The sequence below is a fragment of the Canis lupus genome, chromosome 12 (genome assembly GCF_003254725.2).
Source record: "Canis lupus dingo isolate Sandy chromosome 12, ASM325472v2, whole genome shotgun sequence".
Classification (NCBI taxonomy): Eukaryota; Metazoa; Chordata; class Mammalia; order Carnivora; family Canidae; genus Canis; species Canis lupus.
In genome coordinates this window covers 33272157-33297936 of record NC_064254.1, presented here as the reverse complement: position 1 = coordinate 33297936, position 25780 = coordinate 33272157, and the positions used below count along the sequence as shown (strand labels likewise).

At 38.4% G+C, this 25780-nt stretch overlaps 1 protein-coding gene and 1 long non-coding RNA gene across 2 annotated transcripts; both read right to left on the bottom strand.

Moving 5' to 3' along the window:
* Positions 1 to 486: 486 nt before the first annotated feature.
* Positions 487 to 21445, bottom strand: SDHAF4 (succinate dehydrogenase complex assembly factor 4). Its single transcript, XM_025444640.3, has 3 exons — positions 21253 to 21445; positions 9671 to 9820; positions 487 to 903 (listed from the first exon to the last, which is right to left on the bottom strand). The coding sequence occupies exons 1-3, from the start codon at positions 21314 to 21316 to the stop codon at positions 794 to 796; spliced, it is 324 nt and encodes a 107-aa protein (XP_025300425.1). The 5' UTR covers positions 21317 to 21445; the 3' UTR covers positions 487 to 793.
* Positions 18120 to 21232, bottom strand: LOC112658442 (uncharacterized). The gene is made up of 2 exons (XR_003135702.2): positions 19835 to 21232; positions 18120 to 18316 (listed from the first exon to the last, which is right to left on the bottom strand). It is a non-coding gene; the product is annotated as an uncharacterized LOC112658442 (long non-coding RNA).
* Positions 21446 to 25780: the final 4335 nt, after the last annotated feature.

The following is a 25780-nucleotide window of genomic DNA, read 5'->3' as shown; positions in this document are numbered from 1 at the left end:
GTGGTTTGCATGTATTCACTCATTTAAAAATCTTCTCAATACCCTGTAAGGTAGAACTAGTATTTTTTTTTTTTTTTTTTTAGAAATTTTATTTATTTATGAGAGACGGAGAGAGAGAGAGGGAGAGGAAGAGACATAGGCAGAGGGAGAAGCAGGCTCCATGCAGGGAGCCTGATGTGGGACTTGATCCTGGGACTCCAGGATCATGCCCTGGGCCAAAGGCAGGTGCTAAACCGCTGAGCCACCCAGGGATCCCCAGTAGAACTAGTATTATCTCCAATTTATGCACAAAGATAACTGAGGTGTAGAGAAGTTAAATAACTTACCCAAGATCACTGGCTAATAAGTAGCAGAGCTAGGATTTGAACCCAAGGTATCTGGCTCTGGAGTTAGATTTTCTGTTGTGACTGTGGCCTTATGAAACTATAATGTATTACTTGACACACAATTAAAAAGCCACTATTACCTAGCATTTGGCAACAGAAATCATTAAAACTTATTTTATTTACATTTGCATTTTATAAGTAGCTGATTAAACTGAAATGTGATGAAATGAGTTTGCAGCTCTAATCATCATTTATATACTCCAATATATTTAAATTAAAATTAATGTGCTAATGTAGAACTATTCCCCTTTCTTAATTTATAGCAGTATATTCTCTTTCAAGGCATTATTTTTTAAAAAAACACTATAGAAATTAAATGGCTTAAAGGACATACAGAAAGAAAATAATTGTAAATAAATTAATTCAAATGTACATTTCAGAGAAAGATACTGAAGTTAATATGTGGCTTAAAAATCAATACAGCGTCCTTTTCGTTCCCAATCTCCATATCGGGTAGGTTCTGGGCCTCTGGGTCCACCTTTTTCTTTGGTAACAGGATTAATATCATCTGGAAATTCTAAAGAAAAACAGAAGATGCAGAAACAGTAGTCAGTAGAGAAAGGCATTATGGCCAATTTTGAAGACAGGGTTATAGTAGATAATACTGGCTACATTATTACTATGCAGTCTTAAATGAACTATAAATATAGTTCTTTTCCCAAGTTTGAGAAATTATTTCAGGATACAAGATACAATTATCATATTCAATGAATTTTATTACCTACATTAATTACTTAAAATTCTTGGAGTGTTCTCAGGCCTTCCTGTGGGGAGTAGCTGCATATGTGCTGACGGATTAAAGGAGAAGGAAAGGAATTTAGGGAATACAGAGTACAAATCCATAGGATTTGAAAGGTTTTGAAACGCAATACTTTGGCTCAATGCCTCAGTCTTATTCTCAGTAAAATGGGTATAACAATCACACCTGATTTAGTATGTTGAGAATTAAACATTTCAACATGTTTAAATGTATGTAAAGAACCTAGCTCAGTGCCGGGTACAGAAAAATGCTCAATTAATTTTAGCAACGTGTACTGTTGCTCCTTATTATAGGGTTTTGGCTTCAGCAAATGGTTAGCTGATATTGCCATTTATGGACATAACAGCTGTTACTATCAACAGTGCATTCATAACTGGACCCTCTATCTGAGGTAGGCCCGCTTTTGAGCACTTTATTCATAGTAACTTGTTTTGTCCTTGTGATAATCCTATGGGACAGGAACAATTATTGTCTCCATTTTACAGATGAGGAAAATGAGGCACAAAGATGTTCAGAAAGGTGCTCCTGGTCACACAGCTACTATGTGGTAAAACTGAGTTTGAATTCAGACATTCTGGTTGCAGGCTTGTTCTCGGCCCATAAACTACTGCTCTGTATATAGGAAGAGCAGCAGAGGAAACGGCTATTAGAAAGAACCCCAATTCTTAAACTGTGTCTCTTTAGAGAGCTAAATGAACATCACTAAAATCATGTAGTACCTCTCTTGGAAAAAGAAAATAGAGAATTACCTGGAAATTTTTCAAATATTTATCTATTTTTAAAATTCTTTCTCTACTGTGAATGAACTCTTCCCCATCTATCATTCTGTTTTCTGAAGAACTCCATTCTTGGACTACATCTGAAAGTCTCTAAGGGAAGCTCTGCTGTCTCCCATATTTCTGGGGCTCACGGAGTCTCTTGGTCAGCTTGGGCTGCCATAACAAACTACTACACTGAGTGGCTTCAACAATAGAAATTCACTTTTTTATAGTTCTGGAGGTTAGGAGTCTGAGATCAGGGTGCTAGCATGACTGGGTTCTGGTGAAGACTCTCTTCCTGGCTTGTAGATAGCCCCTCCCCACTGTGTCTCACCAGGCAGGGAGAGAAAGACAGAGAGCTATCTGTCTCTTATTGAGGGTACTAATTCCATCATGGGGCCCCACTTTCATTACCTCATTTATACCTAATTATCTCTCAAAGGCTCCATCACCAAATAACACCACTTTGGGGGTTAGAGCTTCAAAAATGGATTTTAGGGAGACACAATTCATTCCACAGCACTAGGGAAGAAAGGGTTAAGATTATCCCTGTGCCTCACTGTACTTCCAGCTTCACCTTCTACCACCAAACCTCTATAGCCTTTCTTTCCTCTTTTGAATTCAACACCATTCACTTGCCCAATGCTTTTCTGCAGTCCAGTAATAAAAACTCTTCTATCTTCTTGGATAAGATCAATACTTGGTTCACAGCTTCACCTCTTCCCATTATCCCTCATATCAACACTCACATCAGTAACCTCACATACTATGGACACAGAAGTCCTTGGTCCTCTTTCCTCATGATCTTCAAGTCCACTTATGCCATCCATTTCTGTTACTTATCTCTTGACTACATTCCTTCTCCAAGTCCCACACTCTTAAGCTTCTCCTTTCTGTAGCTTTCTATGGAGGCTTTTCTCTCATGTTTCTTCAACCTAATTTTTACCCTCATCATAACCCACAGTTTTCTAAAACTTTATACTCTCACTAGTGCCACCCTGAGTCATGCTGAGTCGCATACTAGACTAATGTAGTTTTCTAACTCATCTGTTTTCTGACTCTCATGACTTCAGCCTAATCTGCATAGAAAGATGAATTAATCTTTCCAAACAGAATCCCTCTTCCACATTACATTAAGTGAAAGAAGCCAGACACAAAAGATTATGTACTGTATGATTTCATTTATATAAAATCCTAGGAAAGGCAAAATTATAGTGACAGAGAACAGATTCGTGGTTGCCAGGGAGATGGGGAAATGAGACTAATCATAAAGAGGCACCAGAGGCTCCTTGTGGGATGGAACTGTTGTATATGTTGTATTTGTTACATGACTATAAAAATTGCTAAAATTTTTCAAAATGTCTACTCAAAATGGGTGAATTTTATTTTATGCAGATTATACTATAGTAAAACTGAATAATCTCCATTCATTTTTTTTTTTTTTGAATAATCTCCATTCAAAAACATTCAGAGCTTTCCTCACTGTCCACTGCATAAAGCCCATATGCTATAACCTGGTACTTCAGCCTTCCAGATTTGAGCCATACCTTTCTGACCATACCTTTCTCTTTTTTGAAACATTTCCCCACCATTCCTTAACTACTAATGATTTTATTGTGCCTTTAAACCCCAGTTCAAATGTTATCTCTTTTCTTTATTTTTTTTTAAAGATTTTATTTATTTATTCATGAGAGACACAGAAAGAGAGAGGCAGAGACACAGGCAGAGGAAGAAGCAGGATCCATGCAGGGAGCCTGACGTGGGACTCAATCCTGGGTCTTCAGGATCAGGCCCTGGACTAATGGCAGTGCTAAACCGCTGAGCCACCCAAGCTGCCCCTCTCCTTTTTTTTTTTTTTTTTTTTTTTTTGAACTTTCTTTTGGCATATCTTTTACTCCAGTTACCACATAATGTCTTGTTCACAGTTATTTATGTATCTCATTTCCCTTATTCATCTTTGCATCAAACAGGGTGCTCAGTTGCAAATGATATCTTTTACCTTGATGAAGCCTACTTTATTAAGATAATAGTACTTAATAATGAAGTCTATTCTTTGCAAAGGGACAATCCATACATTTTTCTTAGAATGACATATGTATCAGAGGCAGGGAGGTAAGCCTAGAAGGAAGGAAACAGGGAAGAAGACAGACCAACAGAACGACAGATGCTTGAATTTGGGTTTTATTGGTAGGATGGATAAGAGATGTGTTTGACAAATGTTAAGAGGGTGGTATCAACAAGACTAGGATCCAGGACAGGGTAAGAAGCAGGAGTGAAGGTCTATCCCGAGATTTCTGAATCTCTGCTTTTCAGCAGAAGTAGAAGAGCTTAAAATAGAGTTTAGAAAGAAATGGTTCAAGGACTAGGAGGAGAAACTGGACAAAGCATAACCAAAGCCAAGACAGGAGATTTCCAGAAGTAGTGGTTACAATTTAACAATGCCAAAGCTTGTGGACAGTTCATATAAAATGAGGATTGAAAAACATTTGCTGGTTTGGTGATGTTTACTAGACCAGTTTCTAAGAGACAGTATGTTTGACATAAATTTCACTGACTCAAAAGTTACAATGAATAGCATTGTGTCAAACAGATGATTATCTTTTGAAATGCATTTTTCTTTTTTTATTGTATTAAATATGTATAATATTTATCATTTTAACCATTTGTAAGCATACAATTCAGTGGCATTAACTATATTCTCAATGGTCTGTAACTATCACACTATTTATACCCACAAGTTTTTCATTATCCTCATTATAAACTCTGTACCCATTAAACAAAAACTTTTCCTTGATCCCCTCCTTCTAGACTTTGATAACCTCTATTCTACCTTGTATCTATGAATTTGCCTAGTTTAGGTACATAATTTAAGTGGAATCATGTATTTGTCCTCTGTGTCTAACTCATTTCACTAAGCATAATGTTTTCAAGGTCCACCATATTGTAGCATAATCAGAATGTCATTCCTTTTTATGGCTGAATAACATTCCACACTCATTTTGTTTATCCATTTATCAACGGATATCTGAATTGTTTCTTTTGGCTACTGTGAATAAAGCTGCTATGAACATAGATATACAGATATCTATTTAAGTTCCTGCTTTCAATTCTTTTGAATATATACTTAGGAGTAGAATTGCTAGGTTCTATATCTGACTTTTTTTGAGAAACTGCCAAACTATTTCTCATAGTAGTTGCATCATTTTACATTCCCACCAGAAATACAGGATGGTTCCAATTTCTTCACATCGTTGCCATCACTTGTTTTCCAGTTTTTCTTAAATTGTAATATCCTAGTTGGTGTGGAGTATCTCACTGTAGTTTTGATTTTTTAAGGAGTGATGCTGAGCATCTTCTCAAGGGCTTGTTAGTCATTTGTATATCTTCTTTGGAGAAGTGTATATTCAAGTCATTTGTCTATTTTTGAATTGAGTTATTTTTGTGGAGTTGTAGGAGTTTTCTATATACTCTCAATATTAATTCTTTGTCAGATATATGATCTACAAATACTTTCCACCATTCCATACATTATCTTTTCACTTTCTTGATAATATCGTTTGATGTCCGAAATTTCTTAATTTTAATAATGTCCAGTTTATATACTTCTGTGTTTGCTGTCTATGCTTTTGGTGTCATAACCATAAAACTGCTATCAAAATCAATCATGAAGATTTTCCACAACACTTTCATCTAATAATTTTATAGTTTTATCTCTTAACAAAAATACATTTTTGACATATTTAATTTTCAAATATGGTATAATGTAAAGGTCCAATTTCATTCTTTTACGTGTGTATATCCAGTTTTCCCAGTGCTACGTATAGAAAAGACTGTCTTTTCCCCTCACTGAATGATCTTGGCAACCTTCTCAAAAGCCAATTGAGCATGTATGTGAGTATGTGAGGGTTTACTTCTGGGATTGCTACTTTTGTATATGACGTTTAAATGAAAAATTTCCTCTTAGATTTTTGGGCTTGGCTAAAACTACTAAAGAAGACTTTTACCTTTAGATTATGCTTTTCAAAAGTCTCCAACATTTTGGATGATTGATTGATCTGATTATTAGACTGGGCTTAGTAAAGTACTATAAACTGAAAAATTTAACTGAATGAACAAAAAGAAAAGCTTTTATATTCTAAAGAATTCCAGACAGAGGTCCCTGTATCCTCTGTTTAAGTCTTCTTGTCCAGGATGCTTCACTGCATGGTTGGTTAACTCTCAGGAGAATGGAAAAATTAGACAAGCAGGGCAACCCTGTCAAAGTTTCAAACTGGTATGTTAACATTTATGCTATCTAAAATGTTATTTTTTGAATAGCTAATACTTGCACATTTTCTACAATTCAAAGGTACAAAAGAGTATAGAATGAAAATAAAGTAACACTTTAAAAAACATGAGCCAAATTTTATATATACTAAATACAAAACACTGTTTAGTGATAACTGCACCACCCTTAAAAAACCTTTTCTTTCTCCAAACTTCCCTTCTCTTTCTCCAACCACATGGCTATGGTGAGAACAACTGCCTCCACCTGTGACCCATCCCACTGGCCACTCTGACTGATTTAGCTATAGACACCGGATCCAAGCTTGGCAAATGAACTTTCTTCTTCAGAAATTTGGAATTAGTTGTGTCTGGGTGGCTCAGTTGGTTGAGTGACCAACTCTTGGTTTTGGTTCAGGTTGTGGTCCTGAGATCTAGTCTCGCCTCAGGCTCCACACTCAGCAGGGAATCGGTTCAAGATTCTCTTCTTCCTCTCCTTCCCCCTCAACCCTAACTCTCTCTCAAATAAATAAATAAATATTAAAAAAAAAAAGAAATTTGGAGTTAGAATTAAACAACTATATTTTGTCTAGTTCTTCTATTGAACTGAATAGCAGTTAGGAGCAGTTTTTTCTGCCCAGTGGATTTAGAACAGTCTGATGACAGAAAACAATGAAGAGAAAAGACCAGGGACAAGAGAAGGAGGAAGAATATCCTGGTTTCCATATAGTGCTTACTCCCCAGGTCCATCTTTTTCAAAGGTCCAGCAGCATCACTGCCCTGGGGTACCCCATCTGTGTACCTTGTAGCCCAATAACAACCTATATTGTTGTTACTTCTGTTTAAGTCTGCTCAAGTGGTTTTCAAGTTATTTGCATCAAAACAGTTCTCAATTCATAAACTGTGTCATGTGAATACTGGGGTATAATAAATAAAACAGGGGCTTAGAAATTTTTTTTTAAACCTACACAGAGTAGTCAATATGGTAATTTATTCATTGTGAAATGTTTTATTACTGTTAAAAAAGAATTATAAATAATAACATGTTCCTTTCATTCTTTTTTCTCAATAACTAAAATACTCTGACGCTTCAAAAGTCAAGAGAAGCTTTACTATACAGGCATACTTCATTTCACTGTGCTTCACAGATACCGGATTTTTTACAAATTTTTTTTTTTTTTTTTTTTTCGGATTTTTTACAAATTGTAGCATCCCTACCATAAGCAAGTCTACTGGTGCTATTTTTCCAAACAGTACTTGCTCACTTTGGGTTTCTGTGTCATATTTTGGTAATTCTCTCAATATTTCAAACTTTTTTTATTATTATTATATTTGTTATGGTGCTCTGTGATCAGTGATCTTTGATATTACTATTGTAAGTTTTGGAGCATCAAGAAACATGCACCATATAAAACAGTTAACTAGGGAACCCTGGGTGGCGCAGCGGTTTAGTGCCTGCCTTTGGCCCAGGGCACGATCCTGGAGACCCGGGATCGAATCCCACGTTGGGCTCCCGGTGCATGGAGCCTGCTTCTCCCTCTGCCTATGTCTCTGCCTCTCTCTCTCTGTGTGTGTGACTATCATAAATAAATAAAAAAATTAAAAAAAAAAACAGTTAACTGATAAATGTTGCATGTGCTCTGACTGTTCCACTTAACAGTCATTCCCTTGTCTATCCCTACTCCCTAGTAGGCCTCCCTACTCTCTGGGACAAAACAATACTGAAATTAGGCCAATTAATATCCCTATAATGGCCTTTAAGTGTTCAAGTGAAAGAAGAGTCACATCTCTTTCACTTTAAATCAAAAGCTAGACATGATTAAACTTAATGAGGAAGGCTTGCTGAAAGGCCAAGATAGGCCAAAAGCTAGGCCTCTTGCAACAACCAGTTAACCAAATTGTGCAGACAATGGAAAAGTTCCTGAAGGACATGAAAAGTGCCACTTCAGTGAACTCACAAATGATAAGAAAGCAAACAGCTGATATGGGAAAGACACCATCTCCACAACATCAAAGTACACAAGGTGAAGCAGCAGGTGGTGATCCAGAAGATCTAGCTGAGGTAAATAATGAAATTGGCTACATTAAACAACAAGATTTTCAGTATGGATGAAACAGCCTTATATTGGAAAAAGACTTTCATAGCTGGGAGAAGAAGTCAATGCCTGGCTTCAAAGCTTCAAAGAACAGGCTGACTCTCCTAATAGGGGCTAATGTAGTTTGTGACTTTAAGTTGAAGCAAGTGTTCATTTACCATTCCACAAATCCTAGAGCATTTAAGAATTATGCTACATCTACCCTGCCTGTGCTCCATAAATAGAACAAAGCTTAGATGACAGCACATCTGTTCGCAACATGGTTTATGGAATATTTTAAGCCTGCTGATGTGACCTACTGGTCAGAAAAAAAGATTCCTTTCAAAATTGGACTGCTCATTGACAATGCACCTGGTCTCCCATGAGCCTGATGGAGGCGTTCAATGAGATTAATGTTGTTCTCATGTCTGCTAACACAACATCCATTGTGCAGCCCCTGGATCAAGGAGGCATTCGACCTTCAAGTCTTATTATTTAAGAAATTGATTTCCTAAGGCTGTAGCTGCCATAGGTGGTGATTCTTCTGGTGGTTCTTGGCAAAGTGAACTGAAAACCTTCTGGAAAGGATTCACCATTTTGATGCCATGAAGAACATGTGTGATTCACGGGGAGGCCAAATTATCAGCATTAAAAGGAGTTTGAAAGTAGTTGATTCTATCCCTCAAGGATAACTTTGAAAGGTTCAAGACTTCAGTGGAGGAAGTAAATGCAGATGTGGAAATGGCAAGAGAACTATAATAAGAAGTAGGGCCTGAAGATGTGACTGTAAAGATGGCTGTAATCTCTTGTTAAAAACTTAAACAGATGAGGAGTTCTTTTGAAGGATGAGCAAAGAGAGTGGTTTCTTGAGATGGAAACCATTTCTGTTGAAGATACGGTGAAGACTGTTCACATGACAACAAAGGGTATAGAATATTACATAAACTTAGTTCACAAAGAAGTGGCAGGGTTTGAGAGGATTGATCCCAATTTTGAAAGAAGTTCTACTTGGCTAAAATGCTATCAAATAGCATCTCATGAGAAATCTTTCATGAAAGGAATAAATCAATGTGGCAAACTTCACTGCTGTCCTATTTTAAGAAATTATTACATAAAGCATCACCCTGATCAGTTGGCAGCCACTAATATTGAGGCAAGTCTCTCCACCAGAAAAACATTATAACTCACTGAAAGCTCAGACGATGGCTATTATTTTTAGTAATAAAGTATTTTTAAAGTAAGAGATATATATTGTTTTGTAAGACACAATGCTATTGCACACTTATAGACCACAGTATAGTGTAAACATAACTTTTATAAATACTGGGAAGCCAAAAAAAATTATTTGAGTTGCTTTACTGCCATATTTGCTTTATTGCAGTGGTCTAGATCAAACCCATAATATCTGTGAGGTATGTCCATACTCACTTGTCAGTGGTTCTTTCTCTAAATTAGAATCTTCTGGTGCATCAAAACGACCTTCTGGTAACTTTGGCTTCTTAAGAGATTGTTGAATAGGTTTGGATTTTTCTCCTTGAGAACTCATTTTCCTCACAGAATGACACAGAAGGGGTGATCCTGAAGAGTGGAGACAGTGAAAAATTAGGAGCTGTTCATTTATTCTGCTATAAAGGTAACAGTTTTATTTGTTTTTAGTTTATATACTCACATTTATCACAGTACAAAAAGTACAAAAGGGCATACAGTAAAATTTCTTCTATCTTCCAGATAAGCATTTCCCTTCCTCAGAAGCAATCCATATTATCAGTTTAAAAAGAAAAGCTTTAAAATAAATTAGCTAACCGTTATCAAAATTGAAAGAACTGGGCAGCTCGGGTGGTTTAGTGGTTTAGCGTCGCCTTCAGTCCAGGGCATGATCCTAGAGACCCGGGATCAAGTCCCATGCAGGCTCCCTGCATGGAACCTGCTTCTCCCTCTGCCTGTGTCTTTGCCTCTCTCTCTATGTCTCTCATGGATAAATAAATAAAATCTTAAAAAAAAAATTTGAAAGAACTTATATGTTGGGACACCTGGGTGGCTCAATGTTTTAGGTCTGCCTTTGGCTCAGGGAGGATCCTGGAGTCCTGGGATTGAGTCCCACACTGGGCTTCCTGCATGGAGCCTGCTTCTCCCTCTGCCTATGTCTCTGCCTCTATCTCTCCATGTCTCTCATGAATAAATCAAATTTTATAAGAAAAAAAAAAAGAAAGAACTTATATGTAAAATACTGATTCCTGTGTGAAGCAATGCCCCAAATACCAGAAATGAGATGATTAAGTGTAACTACGTAGTACAAAGTTTTAATCACAATATTTACCATTTAAATCACAAGAGATTGTATTTAGTATTTGTATATTTGAATTCTAATCATGATTCTCTTTTCCTGCCAATTAAACATTTAGAAATGTATTTGGCATTTACAACATATAAATGAGAAGAGAAAGCTAAACTATTATTTTTAGTAATAAAGTATTTTTAAAAATCTTAACAAGGGTTGGAAGGGTACAACCCTTGTTAAGATAATGTTCAAGAAGTAACAAGGGTTGGAAGTTATCCAACCCTTGTTAAGATAATGTTCAAGAAGTACAAAGCCACCCTGAAAAAATGACCTCAGGGTTGGGTTTTCAACTTCCTAAAGGAATGCCTTTAGAGGCAGGGCTGGGGACCAGTTCCAGTTATACCACTGTGGTAAGTGGAATAATGACTTCCAAAGATGATCAGAACCTCATACACAGAACCTATGAAGAGATTAGGTTCCATGGTAAAGGAGAATTTAGGTAGCAGTTGGAACTGAGGTTGCCAATCAGATGACTGACCTTAGGCTAGAGCAATTACCCTGGGCTATCTGTGTGGGTCCCCTGCAATCATAAGAATCCTTAAAAGGGGAAGAAAACTGGAAGAGAGAACCAGAGGGATGGCAGCATGAGAGCCTTAATGGACATTATTGGCTTTGAAGATGGAGGAAATGAACTTCAACAGCCTCTAGAAGTTGGAAAAGGGAAGAAAGAGATTCTCTTGCTAGAGCATCCAGAAGAACACACCCCTAATACCTGATTTCAGTCCAGAGACTTCATACCCATTTCAGACTTCTTGCCTCCCAACTACGTTTGTGATAATTGGTTACAGCAGCAGTAAGAAACGTATACAAATACTTATTAGTTGTTTGACCTTTGTCAAGTGACTTAGCCTTTCTAAATCTGTTTCCTCAAATTAAGGTAACAGTACCTATCTTATGAGTTACTAAATAAAGAGATAATTCACGCAAAACTTTTAGCACTGTGACAGATTTTATCTAATATCATCATTATAGTATAATCTGGAAGCTCCTCGTAGCATTAGATATAATTAGAATTTTCTTTCATTACATGTATTTTATTCACATTCTAGCTATCACTACATCACCATACCCTCTCTTTAAAAAAATTATATATATAGGGGTGCCCGGCTGGCTCAGTTAGTAGAGCACACAGCTGTTGATCTCAGGGTTGTGAGTTTGAACCCCATGTTGGGTGCAGAAATTACTTAAAAAATTATATATACACACACACACACACACACATATATGCAGATATATATGTACATAAATATTTGTACATAAATATCTCTTTTTATACATACACACCCTCCACAGCCAATTTGGAACTTACGTAAGAGTTGTTTGTAAGATTATATAAAGTTAACATCACATATAAACTGCATTAACAATTTCCAAATAGTTTATCAGGCTGTTCATTTGCCTATCTACTGCATACAGCTTAGTGAGTAGAAAAATTATTGTTTGAATGACCAATTAGAATACAAACCAGCATTCTCCCACAGATACAAGAGCCCACAAAACACAAGGATTAAAAAAAATAAATACACAACTGAATGTTTTAATAAAGCTATGACAATGATTTACAGAGCTAATATAGTTTTCTCCATATACATACTCACTTGTATATGGAAAACATGTAATAATAACTTATAAGGCAGCATTTATTTTTATTTAAGAAATGGAAAATATAGAAATAGGAGTTTCTGATTATATTAATATATTTCATCTAACAATCTGATCTTGGTTTATTGTGGTTGACTATTTAGAAAAATATTATACTGGAAATTTTGGTGAACATAAACCATGCTCAGTTAAAGATATTTTCAGTTCAAATCTTGGAATTTTTGTTAATTATCCACTTATCTGAAACATAAGACTCTTCAGAATGTGACATCAATATATCCCAATTCAGGAAGTTTGGCTATCCTCCACAATAGAAACTTCTGTCCATCATCTAATGTCCAACTATCTATCCATCAACAAATCTATTACACATTTATAAAGCATGAGTGGTTGTTTCTAAGTCATAATAATTCAGTAATAATATAGATATATAAAGGGGAATTTTAACAGTTACAAAGTCACTTTGAAGCCTAAAAATCAGCCAAGTACTTAACAGATACTAGTAGCCACCTGTTACTGTGTGCTTAATCTTGACTCAATACAATAAAATCAGCATTTTTTGTTTTAGGTTTGTTTTTGCAAATAAAATCTCTTAACTCAAAGCCTGAAATGGTATTCAGTATAAAAATTAATCTTGGTATGTTCCAAATCTAAGTATTTAGATACTATCTAAGTATTTAGATACTTGGTATGTACCAAATCTAAGTATTTAGATACCTCAGTATTTACACAAATTCATAAAAATGGCACAAAAAGGTCTTGCAATCTAAGGGCACTAGAATCACACACATGGCTTCAAAAGCAGCCATACCACTTAATAGCAATGTGATCCTAGGAAGGTTTCTATATCTCACTGAGCCTGTCTCCCCATTTGTAGAATGGGGATACTTGTACTTACCTTGGTTCAGAGAAATGAAGTAATGTGTATGTCTCTACGTGCACACACGAAGTATAACAGTAACTTGAGCCTAACTGTGGGACACAGAAGTCAGTGTGCAAATGAGATTTTGGTAAAGCATGGGAACACAAGTGTACTGTGGGAAAACAGAGAGGAGTAGCAAAGTAGAAGGCTGAGAAACTAGTCTGTAGGTCTGGCCTTGAGGAATTCTGAAGGAACTTTACCTTAGAGAAAAAGGTTACAAGAAAAAGCTAAAAAGACCAGTTTTCTCAAAAGACTCACAGAGGCCTAAACAGAACTACTTCTGTAGACAGGTAACAGTGTGACAGAATGCAGAGCAGGAGAATTCCTCTCATGTCTGCACCATACCTGGTAAGACAGGGGACACTGTGCTCTTTGGCACTCACAACCTTCACAGCTTTGGAAACAATTCCGTGCACAGCAAGCAGGCAGAGGAGGTGGCATGAGGTACATACAAGTAGCCTGAAGGGCAGACATCAAGAAAAAAGGGTCTATATTGGGTCTTAAGGATTAGCAAAGAGGTGAAGGGGAGCCCCAGAGCCACTCCTGTGGATTCTGCCTATCAAATAGGAGGTATGAAGCAAAAGTAATTATAGCTGACCCTTGAACAACACAGGTCTGGACTGCACAGGCCCACTTATTCATGGATTTTTTACAGAACAGTACTATAAATGTATTTTCTCTTCCTTACGATTTTCTTAATAACATTTTATTTTTTCTACCTTACTTTATTGTAAGAATACAATATATAATATATATAATAGGCAAAATATGTGTTAATCAACTGTTTATATTATCATAAGGCTTCCATTCAACAGTAGGCTATCAGTAGTTAAATTTTGGGGAAGTCAAAAGTTATATGTGGATTTTTTATGGCACAGGGGGTCAGTCCCAGACTCCCACATTGTTAAAAAAAATTAGCCGTATATTAATGTTAGTACTACATTTTGGCCTTCACCAAACTTCTGACTATCTCAACTACAAGGGCAATAGCTGACAAACAAAGCAACAATCATTCTTTGAGAAACAAGAAAATCACCACCATAAAGCCCAGGTCTTCTTCTTCAAGGGGTGGTTTGGCCTTATCCAAAGCCTATTTAGAACTGGGTTTACAAGTACAGTACAAGCAAGAAGATGATCTTCTGATATAATAATAAAAGCAAAGGAAAAAAGACTAAGTTACCATTATATTAGAACGACAAATAACTTTTCAGAACTTCTGTTTCTGGTAATTTGATAAATTATAGATGTCTAAAACCCATCGCCATAAAACATCTAAAAAGGCTAAAAAAATACAAAAATTTCTTAATCGGACAAAGAATCTTTTAGAAAGTACATAATGATAAACTAGCAAAGCCATTCAGTGAGAGAACCACTGAACCACTTAAACTGCTACATAAACTGTGTCCTTCTCACCTAGAGCTGGGGTACAGAGCTTTCAGGACAGTAGGGAGAGGAGTCTTCTGAGCCTGAACAAAACAAAAAGCCTATTAGAGGCTTAGCACCCAGAAGAGAAATTGAGCCTGAAGATTTATTTATTATTTATTTTTAAAGATTCTATTTATTTTTTCATGAGAGAGAAAGAGAGAGAGAGAAGAGGCAGAGACACAGGCAGAGGGAGAAGCAGGCACCATGCAGGGAGCCTGACGTGGGACTCGATCCCAGGTCTCCAGGATCACACCCTGGGCTGAAGGCAGGGCTAAACCGCTGAGCCAACCAGGCTGCCGGAGCCTTAAGATTTTAATGTGCATATAAAACACCTGGAGCATATAAAAAATCTTGTTAAAATGAAGATTCTGAGTAGGTCTGAGTGAGACTTGAGATAGTGCATTTTAATAATGTCCAGATGATGTTCATGCTGCTGGTCAAAAGAGCAGGGAGCTAGAAGCAAACTTCCAATAAATGAAGAGAACAGTTAAGGAAGGACAAGTACCATCTCAACCTTGGTTCTGAGTGGAGATGAAACAAAGAAGCCCTTCTACAGATTTTGAAACTACTGGCTGACTACACCTATCTATGCCTGATTATACACTATTTGCATGGTCCAAAAACACCCAAGGGGAACATCTTACATAAAGTGGACCCACATCTATATAGTTGAAGTGCTCCAGACACATGACAAGAGCAGAAGCAAATCCTCTGTGGAGAAATACCCTCTCAAACCATGTCTCATTAAAGTCTCAAGAGAGAATCCCAGTAAAACAAGAGTTAGTAAAACAACAAATAAGACCAGACCATAAAGATTTGACATATTGAAATCAGAAGATAACTATTTAATGTGTTCAAGGCAAAAAGTCAAAAAGGAGAAATGTATGAAAAGCCAACTTAAAACACAAATTTAGAAATACAACAATTTAAATGTAAAGTTCAATAAAAGGCCTAATAGCAGAACAGATACAGTTGAGAAGAGGATTTGTGATCTAGAATTAAGTTCTTCAGAAATTATGCAAGAAAAAGCACAAAGATGAAAATAACCAAAGATAAGTTTAAACCTGTGGAGGATAAAATGAGAAGATCTAACAATTGTCTATTCAATCATGATTCCACAAGGAGATAGTGGAAAGACCACAGGAAGTACCATGGACAGGAATCATCAGATGTAGGAAGCATAAAGAAATGCCGAATTAAAGGGAAAAAAATGCATCTAGACGCAAGGTAAAATGGATAGCCCCAACAAAGAAGCCAGATCAAAGGAAGATCTAAGAAGAAGCCAGATAAAAGATTACTAATAATGGAACAAAACTGAACAGACAGGTAACTTCCCCAGAGCCATAATAGAAGCCAGAAGATAGAGCTATGAGAAAATGATATACCCATTAAAACCACCTTTCAAAAACAAAAAGTCAAAGAAACCAGATTTCAGATTAAAAATAAGACACATATCAAAAAGAACACTAAGAGACCATCACAAAAGACTGCCACAAAAGGAACTTCTAAGCAATTTACTTTAAGAAAATGATCCTAAAGTGAAGTGTGTGATAAGAATAGAGAGAAAATGGAAGTTTTATTCGGGAGAAGAAAATATTTAATTCAAACCAAGTATGACAAATAGAAGGTGTAAAAAGATGGTAGAAATAAAGCCAATTATATCAATAATTATGATTATAAATGAATTCTCCAGTTAAATAGGTATAGACTGTCAGACTCCAAAAAACAAAACCCAGCCACATGCTGTTCATATAATAAGCACATGTTTAAAAAAAAAAATGACCAGTGTTAGAAACTGAAGATTTGTGTCCCCCACACCACCCTCATTCATATGTTGAAATTATAACCCCTAATGTGGTGATTGTTGTGCCCAAGATTGCGAATCAGAGAAACCACCAAGGAGCGGACAGGGATGCAAACACACGAGGGTTTATTTACAAGCTCGAGCTTGGGTCCAAGTATACCTGACACAGCGGAGCCGGGACTTGGACCCCGAGACTAAGAAGCTTAGCAACTTTATAGGGGCCAGTGGCCAATGGGATACGCAGAAAGTTGCACAGTCATGCTGGTCCACTCGCAGGTGGCCCATTGAGTTACATTTTACCCTAAAGAATCCATTTGAACTGGCCTATCACTGAGCCGATTTCGGGTTAGGGTGTGCCCTGGGCTTGACTAGGGCGGGGCAGTGTCCTAAGTAATAAGCAGGTCAGCACAAGGCGGGTGCAGCACAAAGTGGAGTCAGTTCTGCTCTGCTTGTCCAGGGGTAGGGGATTCTTGTTAACTTTCCTGGGTCCCACAGTGATATTAGGTGCTGGGGCTTTGAGATAATTAGGTGATGAGGGTGGAACCCTCACGAATGGGATTAGTACCCTTTTAAGAAGAGATATGAAAGCTTGCTGTGGCTTTCTGCTCTCTGCCACAGGAGTAGACAATGAGAGAGTAGCCATCTGCAAACCGGGAAGCAGGCTCTCACCAGAGACCAGATGTCCTGGCATCTTGATCTTAAACTTTCCAGCCTCCAGAACTGTGAAAAATGAATGTTTGGAGTGGAAGCCACCTACTCTACGGCAATTTGTTATTATAGTCCAAACTAAGCCATGTGAGATGTACTCTTTCCACGTTTTTAGTTTTGTCTTAAAGAGATAGACACACAGAAAATGGAAGGAAAAGAACCACAGTTAGAGAAGAAAATGGTAACATAAATAAAAGACATACAAGTGAGAGAATCAACAAAAGCCAAGAGTTGGTTCCCTTAAAAGATTAAAACTGTGAAGTCTTTGGTTAGGCTAGTAAGAACAAAAAAAGAGCACACAAAATAAATAATATGAAGAGAAGAGATTACATAATTATATATGAGAGCAGATATTTTTTAAAAAGGAACTTTATGCCTCTAAAATGAAAGTGTATAAAAAAAGTGTATAAAATAAACAGATTTCTAGAAAAATGTATTAAAGCTGACTGAAGAGAAAAGCTGATAAACAACGCAACAACCATTAAAGAAATTAAACCAGTAATTTAAAATCTTCCCTCAAAGAGCAGATGGTTTTGTAGTTAAGTTATACCAAATACTCAAAGAATGAATAATTTCTTTAAACAAAATATGACAAAGAGAAAAGGGTAGTAAGACTCTTGAATTCGCTATATGAGGCTTAGAATAACTTAACCTTTGAAAGCAGAAAAGGAAATTCCAAAAGAGGCAAATTACAGGCCAATTTCAAAACAAAATATTAGCATATCAATTTCAACATCATATTGGGATCCCTGGGTGGCGCAGCGGTTTGGCTCCTGCCTTTGGCCCAGGGCACGATCCTGGAGACCCGGGATCGAATCCCACGTCGGGTTCCCGGTGCATGGAGCCTGCTTCTCCCTCTGCCTATGTCTCTGCCTCTCTCTCTCTCTCTCTCTCTCTGTGTGACTATCATAAATAAACTGAAACTTAAAAAAAAAAAAATATATAATCATGACCAATTTGAGTATTTTCTAGGAATGCCAGATTGATTTAGCATTAGTAAAATCTACAATTCACCAACTCACCAGATTTAAAGGAAAAAATGATGTAATCACCCTGAGATGAAAATAAATGAATTCAGTAAATTTCAAGATTTATTCAGTCTTAAAAACCAGACAAATACATAAACAACAGTAAAAAACCCTTCTAGACATAGCATGGGACTTCGTTAACCTGATAAAGGCACATCCATAGCTAATATGACACTTGAAATATGAATGCATTCCCTTTACAATTACAGACAAGATGACCACTCCTCGACAACATGCTACTGGAAATCTAAGACAGAAAAACAAAAGAAAAAGACAAATATTAGGAAGTGAGAAACTAGATTTTCATTACTTGCCATTAATATGAGTGCCTACCTAGCAAAATACCTTCTCCCCCCTAGCTACAAATAAATTGTTTACATTAATAAACTAATTTAGGTAGGTTACAGGATACAAAAGGAATAAATAATTATGTTCTATACATAAACAGCAATCACAAAATGATAATTTAAAAAAAATACTGAGCAGGGTTAATCAAATCCCAACAGGAACTTTTTTTTTTTTTTTTAGGAACTTTTTTTTAAAGAATTCTTTTTAAAGATCTTGTTTATTTGACAGAGAGAAAGAGCACACAAGCAGGGCCCGCGGCAGGCAGAGGCAAAGGAAAACAGATGCTTAACTGGCTGAGCCACCAGGTGCCCCTCCCCCCCCCTTTAAGAATTTGATATGGAAAGCAGATACCTAAGAATAGCCAAGGCACTCTAAAAAACAGAATGAGAAGATTTACCCTAGTAGATATCAAGATTTATTACAAAGGTATGGTTATTAAGACAGTTGATATCAGCACAGGAATAGACAATTAGATCAACAGAACTGAAAAGGGAGCCAAGAAATAAACCCATGCCTATATGTTTATGTAAACTTGACTGAAGACAGTTAGCATCATATCAATGAAGGAAAGGCCCAATATATGGACCTGGGACAACAGATTATTGACATGGAAAATAAATGAAATTGGTTTCCTGCCTCACACCATACACAATAATCAATCCTGGGGCAGCCCGGGTGGCTCAGCGGTTTAGCTCCGCCTTCAGTCCAGGGCACAATCCAGGAGATCAAGTTCCAGGTTAGGCTCCCTGCATGGAGCCTGCTTCTCCCTCTGCCTGTGTCTCTGCCTCGCTCTCTCTCTCTCTCTCTCTCTGTGTGTCTCTCATGAATAAATAAATAAAATCTTAAAAAAAAAATTAATCCTGGTAGAATAAAGGCTTAAATACAAAAAGCAAAACTATAGACCTTTGAAAAGAAAACAGAGAATAACTGACTTCAGGGTAGGAAAGGCTTTCTTAGACAAGATCACAAAGCACTGACAATAAACAAAAGGATCAATACAAAATTACAACGATATTATGGTTACCTATTTACCAAAAGACACCTTTCTTTAAGAAAAAAAGACACCTTTCTTTTGAAGCTGTGTGACTGTACATGCAGAGCCATTATTTTATTCTGCTGTGGTATATGATTTTCTTAAAAAAAAAAAAAACAAAAAAAACAACACTACGGAGTGACAAGAACAGCCCCAAATCGGAATATTTGCCGCTTACATAACTAAAAAAGGTTTAGTATTGAAATATATGTAAAGAATATAAATAAGAAAGACAAACAATCCATTAAGAAAATGAAGAGATTTCATCAAAAAAGCGAATAAATATTTGAAAAGATGTCTGACTTCTCTAATCAGAGAAGTTAGAAAAGTAATTTAGCCAGGATAGTGGATACAAAATCCAGAAGCAAAATCATAATGACATACCATTTCAATACCCTATTCAATCAAAAATTAAACTTCCTGATGATTATCAAATGTTGACAAGTATGTGGAGCAAGAACTGATGTTTCTGCTGGTAGGAGTGTAATTGCCAGTAGGGATGGAAATGCCTTTACAACTTGGCATCATATTAGAAGACTGAAGAGGCCTCTACCATATATTCCAGGAATTCCATTCCTTGTATTAGACCACCCGTAACAAGAATGTGTAGCAGCCAGTCCTCGTGTTTCCAGAATTGCCCAGATGTCCACTGAGAAGAATAGAAAAACCGTATGATATACTCTCACAACTGAATGATTAACCACAATCTCACACATCAATATGGATGAAGCTCAAAATACAGCTGTTAGTTGAAAAAAGCAAGTAAAATAAGTACAAATGGTAGGAAGCTATTACTATAAAGACCCACTGCCTGAGGAAGATGCATCCTGGGAGCTTCTTGGTAACAGAAATATTCTATTTCTTAAATTGGAAAATGGGTTCGTATGCTTTGCTTCGTAACTTACACGTGTCTTAAGTTTTTGGTATCAAATACTCCATTCTTAAGTTTTTAACACAAGTGAGAAAGGGATAGTGAATGAACGCACAACGAAATTTACAGTTACTACCGTGGAGTTTGGATAAGGCGGGGCTTTCCCTTTATTATTCATTCCTGGACCATTTAAAACGTTTACAATTAACAAGTAATATGTTTGGGGAGAAATGTTTACCGAAAACAAACTGCGTAGAGATCTGGGGCCTATTACTATGCAGGGTAGTTAATTCTGTTTCCCACTTCCACAATTTCCCCAGGATGTCCTCAATTAAAACTATGCTAAGGATCTTTTCTGGGTTAAATCTAAAATATTGAGAAAACTTTCCAACAAAAATGCCGGTTTTTACTGAAAGCATGCATTCTTTCTTTGTATTAACGATTCTTGGCTTCATCTAACTTTATTATACTAATTTGCAACTCTGACCCACCTCTGCACTTTTCCAATTTATTTAGACCGTAAACTACCATAAATCCTTTCTGGTGTAAATTCAATAAGTAAATGAATGACTCTTGTTCCAAAGGGCCCTCTTTCCCATTCTTTTCCACGAGCGCCAAAGCCTAGTGAGCCCCGAGAGCTCCCCAGGAAACAAGCCCTTCCTGCGCAGGGACCGGAAGGAGGCAGGTCCGCAGGCGGGAAGGGCCCGGGTGGTCTTCTAGCCCTAGTCCGACCCCTGAGATCCGGGGTGCTGAAGGGACCTGCCCGGCACCAAGAGCTGGACGGCCGAGCCGTAAGAAGAGAAGCTCTGCAGCACCCGGTGCCTTCAGACGCCCGGGACACGCGCTGCTTGCGCCGAGGGAGGCCTTTCTCGCCGCGCCGGGCCTTCGCGACCCTGCCCCGCGACCTCGGCCCCGGGACCCGGCGTCTTACTTGCCGCTCTCCACGCGGTGGCCGGGACGCAGCCAAGCAACCGAGCCAGCCTCGACACAGTCATGGCGCCAATCCCCACACAGTCCTGGGGGCGCAGCAGGGAAAGGGAACCAACAGCGCCGACCCGGGCCCACCCCGCAGGAGGGGCGGAGCTCTCGCGAGGCGGGGCCTGCGTCTGATTGGGTGGGGGCCTGTGTACGGAGGGGGCGGGGCGGAGGGGGCGGGGCCTGCCTGGTGGGCGGGGCGGAGGGGCGGGGCCTGCTCGGTGGGCAAGGTGGGCGGGGCTTCAGGAGCTGGCAAGGTGGGCGGGGCTTCAGGAGCTGTTCCTAAAAACCCGTGCTCGGGTTCCGGGCCGTCTGTAAGGAAAAGGTTCAAGGTGGATCCTTGGGTGGCTCAGCGGTTAGCGCCTGCCTTCCGCCCGGGGCGTGATTCTGGAGACCGGGAATCGAGTCCCACGTCGGGCTCCCTGCATGGAGCCTGCTTCTCCCCCTGCCTGTGTCTCTGCCTCTCTCTCTGTGTCTCTCATGAATAAATAAAATCTTAAAAAAAAAAAAGGTTCAAGGAGAGCGACTCGAACTACCCTGACCTCCTGCTGCTTAAAATTCCAAATTATGACTGAGGTTGGATGAGGGAATAATTCCATGTGTTCCTCTCAATCTAAGACAATGGTCTCTTGAAAGATCCCTTTCATAGTATGCAAAGATGAAGCACATTTTTTACTCTTTTGCCCGTGTGATAATAGCCTTTCCTTGTTCAGTTCTCTTATTTTTTAAAGGTCTGTTCGTTCAGTGAACTAATTCGTTGGTTCTGACGCATTGACCGGATGACCTGAAAGATGACAATTTTGAGTGAAGAGCAGAGCAAGAAAAGGCTTGCCATCTGGTCCAGGCTGCAGTGGAAGTGGGCCAGTGCAATTGGCCCATAAATTCCAACCGTTCCAATGACGTTTGGAGCATATGTGGCAGATCAGGAGGCTTTATGTAACTTGTGGAAATCCTTACAGAATCACAGTGTAGGTCCCTAGATTCTTATTTTTTCAGAAAAGTTCTGGGCTAGCTATTGGGCGCTGGCAATGTCTGACATTAGGCGGCTGGGCAATCTGAGTTTCTCATCGTGACTTGGGAGTTATCTGATCCTCCAGGATAAGGAGCCCTTTCACTAAGAGCAAGTATATACAAAACAAGGCCAGAAACAAAACCCAAGCAATTTTCATTAGCAGTTAGCTCCTATAAATGCTTTTCACCCTTAGCTATATCTACAGTTCAATGATGAATTCTTTGTGACCGGTTGACTGAGGAAAAAAAATTCAAAGCTGGATTAAGAATGGCTTTGCTAAATATACTGACTCAGCTATTAATGGACTGTCTTGGCATTTAGAGCCCCGTTTAACAGAGACTCTCAAGGAACAGCAGAGAGAGAGAAAGACAAATCCTCTTAGAGGCCTGAACTTTATCTCGTACACTTTGCCTGGAAGGAGACGTGGCTTGAGACAAAAATACATAATTTTATGGGCTCTGGCTTAGTCATGTGATCAGGGACTGGGACTGTAAAGGTTTTGGAATAGTTCTTTGGAACAGGACTTCTCAAATCACCCCAAAACATAAGATTGTTTGGATCTCATTGCTTAAAAAAAAAAAAAAAAAAAAAAGCTCCCATTTCAGAAGGGCTATTAATCAAAATAAGATAACTATTACTTATCTATTACATCATAATACATTATACCAAAATTTGGTATTGTCTTAAATTTTGTTTTTGTGGATCAGAAAGGCAGCAGCCAGTGTGCCTCTGGCTCTAGGTCTTAAAGGAGGTTGCAGTCAAGCTCTTAGTTGGAGTTCCAGTTTCATATGGAGGCACAACTGGGGGAAGATCTGCCTCCAAGCTTACTAGTACAATTATTGGCAGGATTCGATGCTTCGTGGGCTTTGGGACCAGAGGCCTCTTTTAGTTCTTGCTATGTGGGCTTCTTCAAAGATCATCTCACAACATGGCAGCTGGCTTTCCACGGAATGAGTGAGAGAATGAAACTGCTAAAGTAGAAGCCACAGGATTTTTGTAATCTCAAGTTTTGATGTATTCTATCATTAGAAGTAATGTATTCTTTTGATGTACTCTATTTGAAGTCAGTATATCCAGCACCCTCTGAAAAGGGAGGGGTTACACAAAGGGTGAATACCAGCAGATGGGGATCACTGAAGACCATTTGAGACCACAGTGAACCTCTTCATAGATATCAGTCAGCCTCATTCCCCTACCACTGTCCGCTAGTCACAGTGGCACAGAGACATGCATAGATTTTTAACATAGTCTTTTTCCCTGCCAAGACAGATTGGCTAGCACCACTACTTGCAGTGAACAATCTGTCCCCCTGATAAAGGACTATGTAGCTAGCCTGGGTGGCAGGTTTGATTACAATGGAACCCTACTATAATGAAGGAGGTAGCAACTTGTTGTATAGTAACAATTATACTGCATTTGGATTGGTTTCTGTGACTTATGCTTCTTTTATACGTTCTGTGTATTTACTGAATACCTTATACTAAATACACCTTATATAGCATCCCATACAAAAGTGCTTACCAAAGAACTCACTCTCCTGTGAAAAATGTAGTGATGCCTGTGGCATTAGCAAGCCTTATCACATATCCCATCAGACCAGAAGCAACCAGTCTTATAAAGGACAGCTCTACTGAAGGTTTACTTTTTTTTTTTTTTTAAGGTTTTATTCATTTAAGATTAAAAGTGAGAGAGAGCATGAGTGGGGAAACAGCAGAGGGAGAGGGAGAAGTAGGCTCCCCACTGAGCAGGGAGCCCGATGCAAGGTGGAGGGGAGGGATTGGTTCCCAGGACCCTAGGATCATGGCCTGGGCTGAAGGCAGACACTTGACTGTGCCACACAGGGATCCCCAAAAGATTTACTTTTGTAACAGGATGAGAAAATACACTTTGGGATGCTGTCCTAAAGGACTTGGCATATATTTCCAATGACTTAACAATTTCAGTGTTATCTCTTCTATGGACAGAATAACTGGATCCAAAGAGTAGCAGAAGGATGAGTACATGATACACTGTTCATATATTTTGCTCACCATTGTGGGGAGAAATAATCTGCCATGGGTCCTGGGCCTCCCTGCATATTACTGCTGAGTATACCAATGGCAAGGCTTATCTATCTCCTGAAACAGCAATTTCTGTAGCTGGTCATATGGGCATTTAAATATAGCATTACTACAATAGAACTGCCGTTCCCTTTGGGGGAAAAGAGACTGGCTTGTTTGCTGCTTGCTCAAAAAACGCTTGGCCCTTGGCCCTGGACTTTTCTCCTGTGATGCAACCCAATGTGTGTACAGGTGTCATCTGCCACTCTCCATCACTGTGGGGTTCCAGGAACTAGTGCAAATATGCTGATGCTTGGCTATTTTGCTGTAATAAAGTCTTTTGTACTCTGGAGTCTCCTGTCCTTTAGCAAGCAAGCCTATAAGTAGGATAAAATCTTAGACCCTCAACTGTGTTTACCATCCATCTCCAAGATTCCAGATTTTTTTGGTGTACTAATTTTTGTTTCCAGAGTGGGATATAAGGGGACATGATGTTTCCTCTGCATTGAAGTTGGGAATTGTAACCTGGTCATTTTAGCTCGTTCCTCTAGGTAAGGAGTTAGAAAAAGTGGTTATGGCAGTAGCTGGGGTGATTGGCCCTGATGACCACAGAAATGGGAGTAGAAAGAGGAGTCTGATTAGAGCTTGGGAAATCATATCTCCTGGAATACCTCCTCACAATACCATTTTGAATTATAAAAATTAAGCAAACATTTGCAACCATGTATAGGCAAGACCACTCAAGCCTCAGATCCTTGGAACATGCACTAGGTAAATCTCATCCAGTTGAGATCCTCAAATACAAAGGAAACAGGGAATAAGTGGCAGTGGTGAGAAGTCATAACCATCTAGCTTCATGGCCAGTGGCAGAATTGAGGACTGTATTTAGCATAATTTTAACATAAATCAGAGACTTTGGGACAAAACATGTTGCTCCCCATATCCTACCCTAGATATTGTTTCAGTTTGTCTATAATAGGGTTCTGAAATTTGTATTTTATAAAAATGTATTTATTTATTCATGAGAGACACACAGAGAGAGGTGAAACATAGGCAGAGGGAGAAGCAGACTCTTTGTAGGAGCCTGATGCAGGACTCGATCCCGAATCCCGGGATCATGGCCTGAGCTGACAGCAGCCGCCCAACCGCTGAGCCACCTAGGCTTCCCTGAAATTTGTATTTTTAGTAACTCAGGTAATTATCAGCAAGGATGCTGGCAAAGCCCTGCTCTAGTTATATTTTCTTCCTCACTGGTACATATATATGCTTATGTATTTAATAATTTCCCTTTTCTTTCCTATGTTGTATATAGATGTAGTAGTGGTTAGGTCACGATTCTGTTTATGGGTTACATACTACTGAGATAAGATCATTACAGAATTAGAGGAGGGGACATCATACGGAGATTCTGGACTTGAAAGTGGATGAGGGAT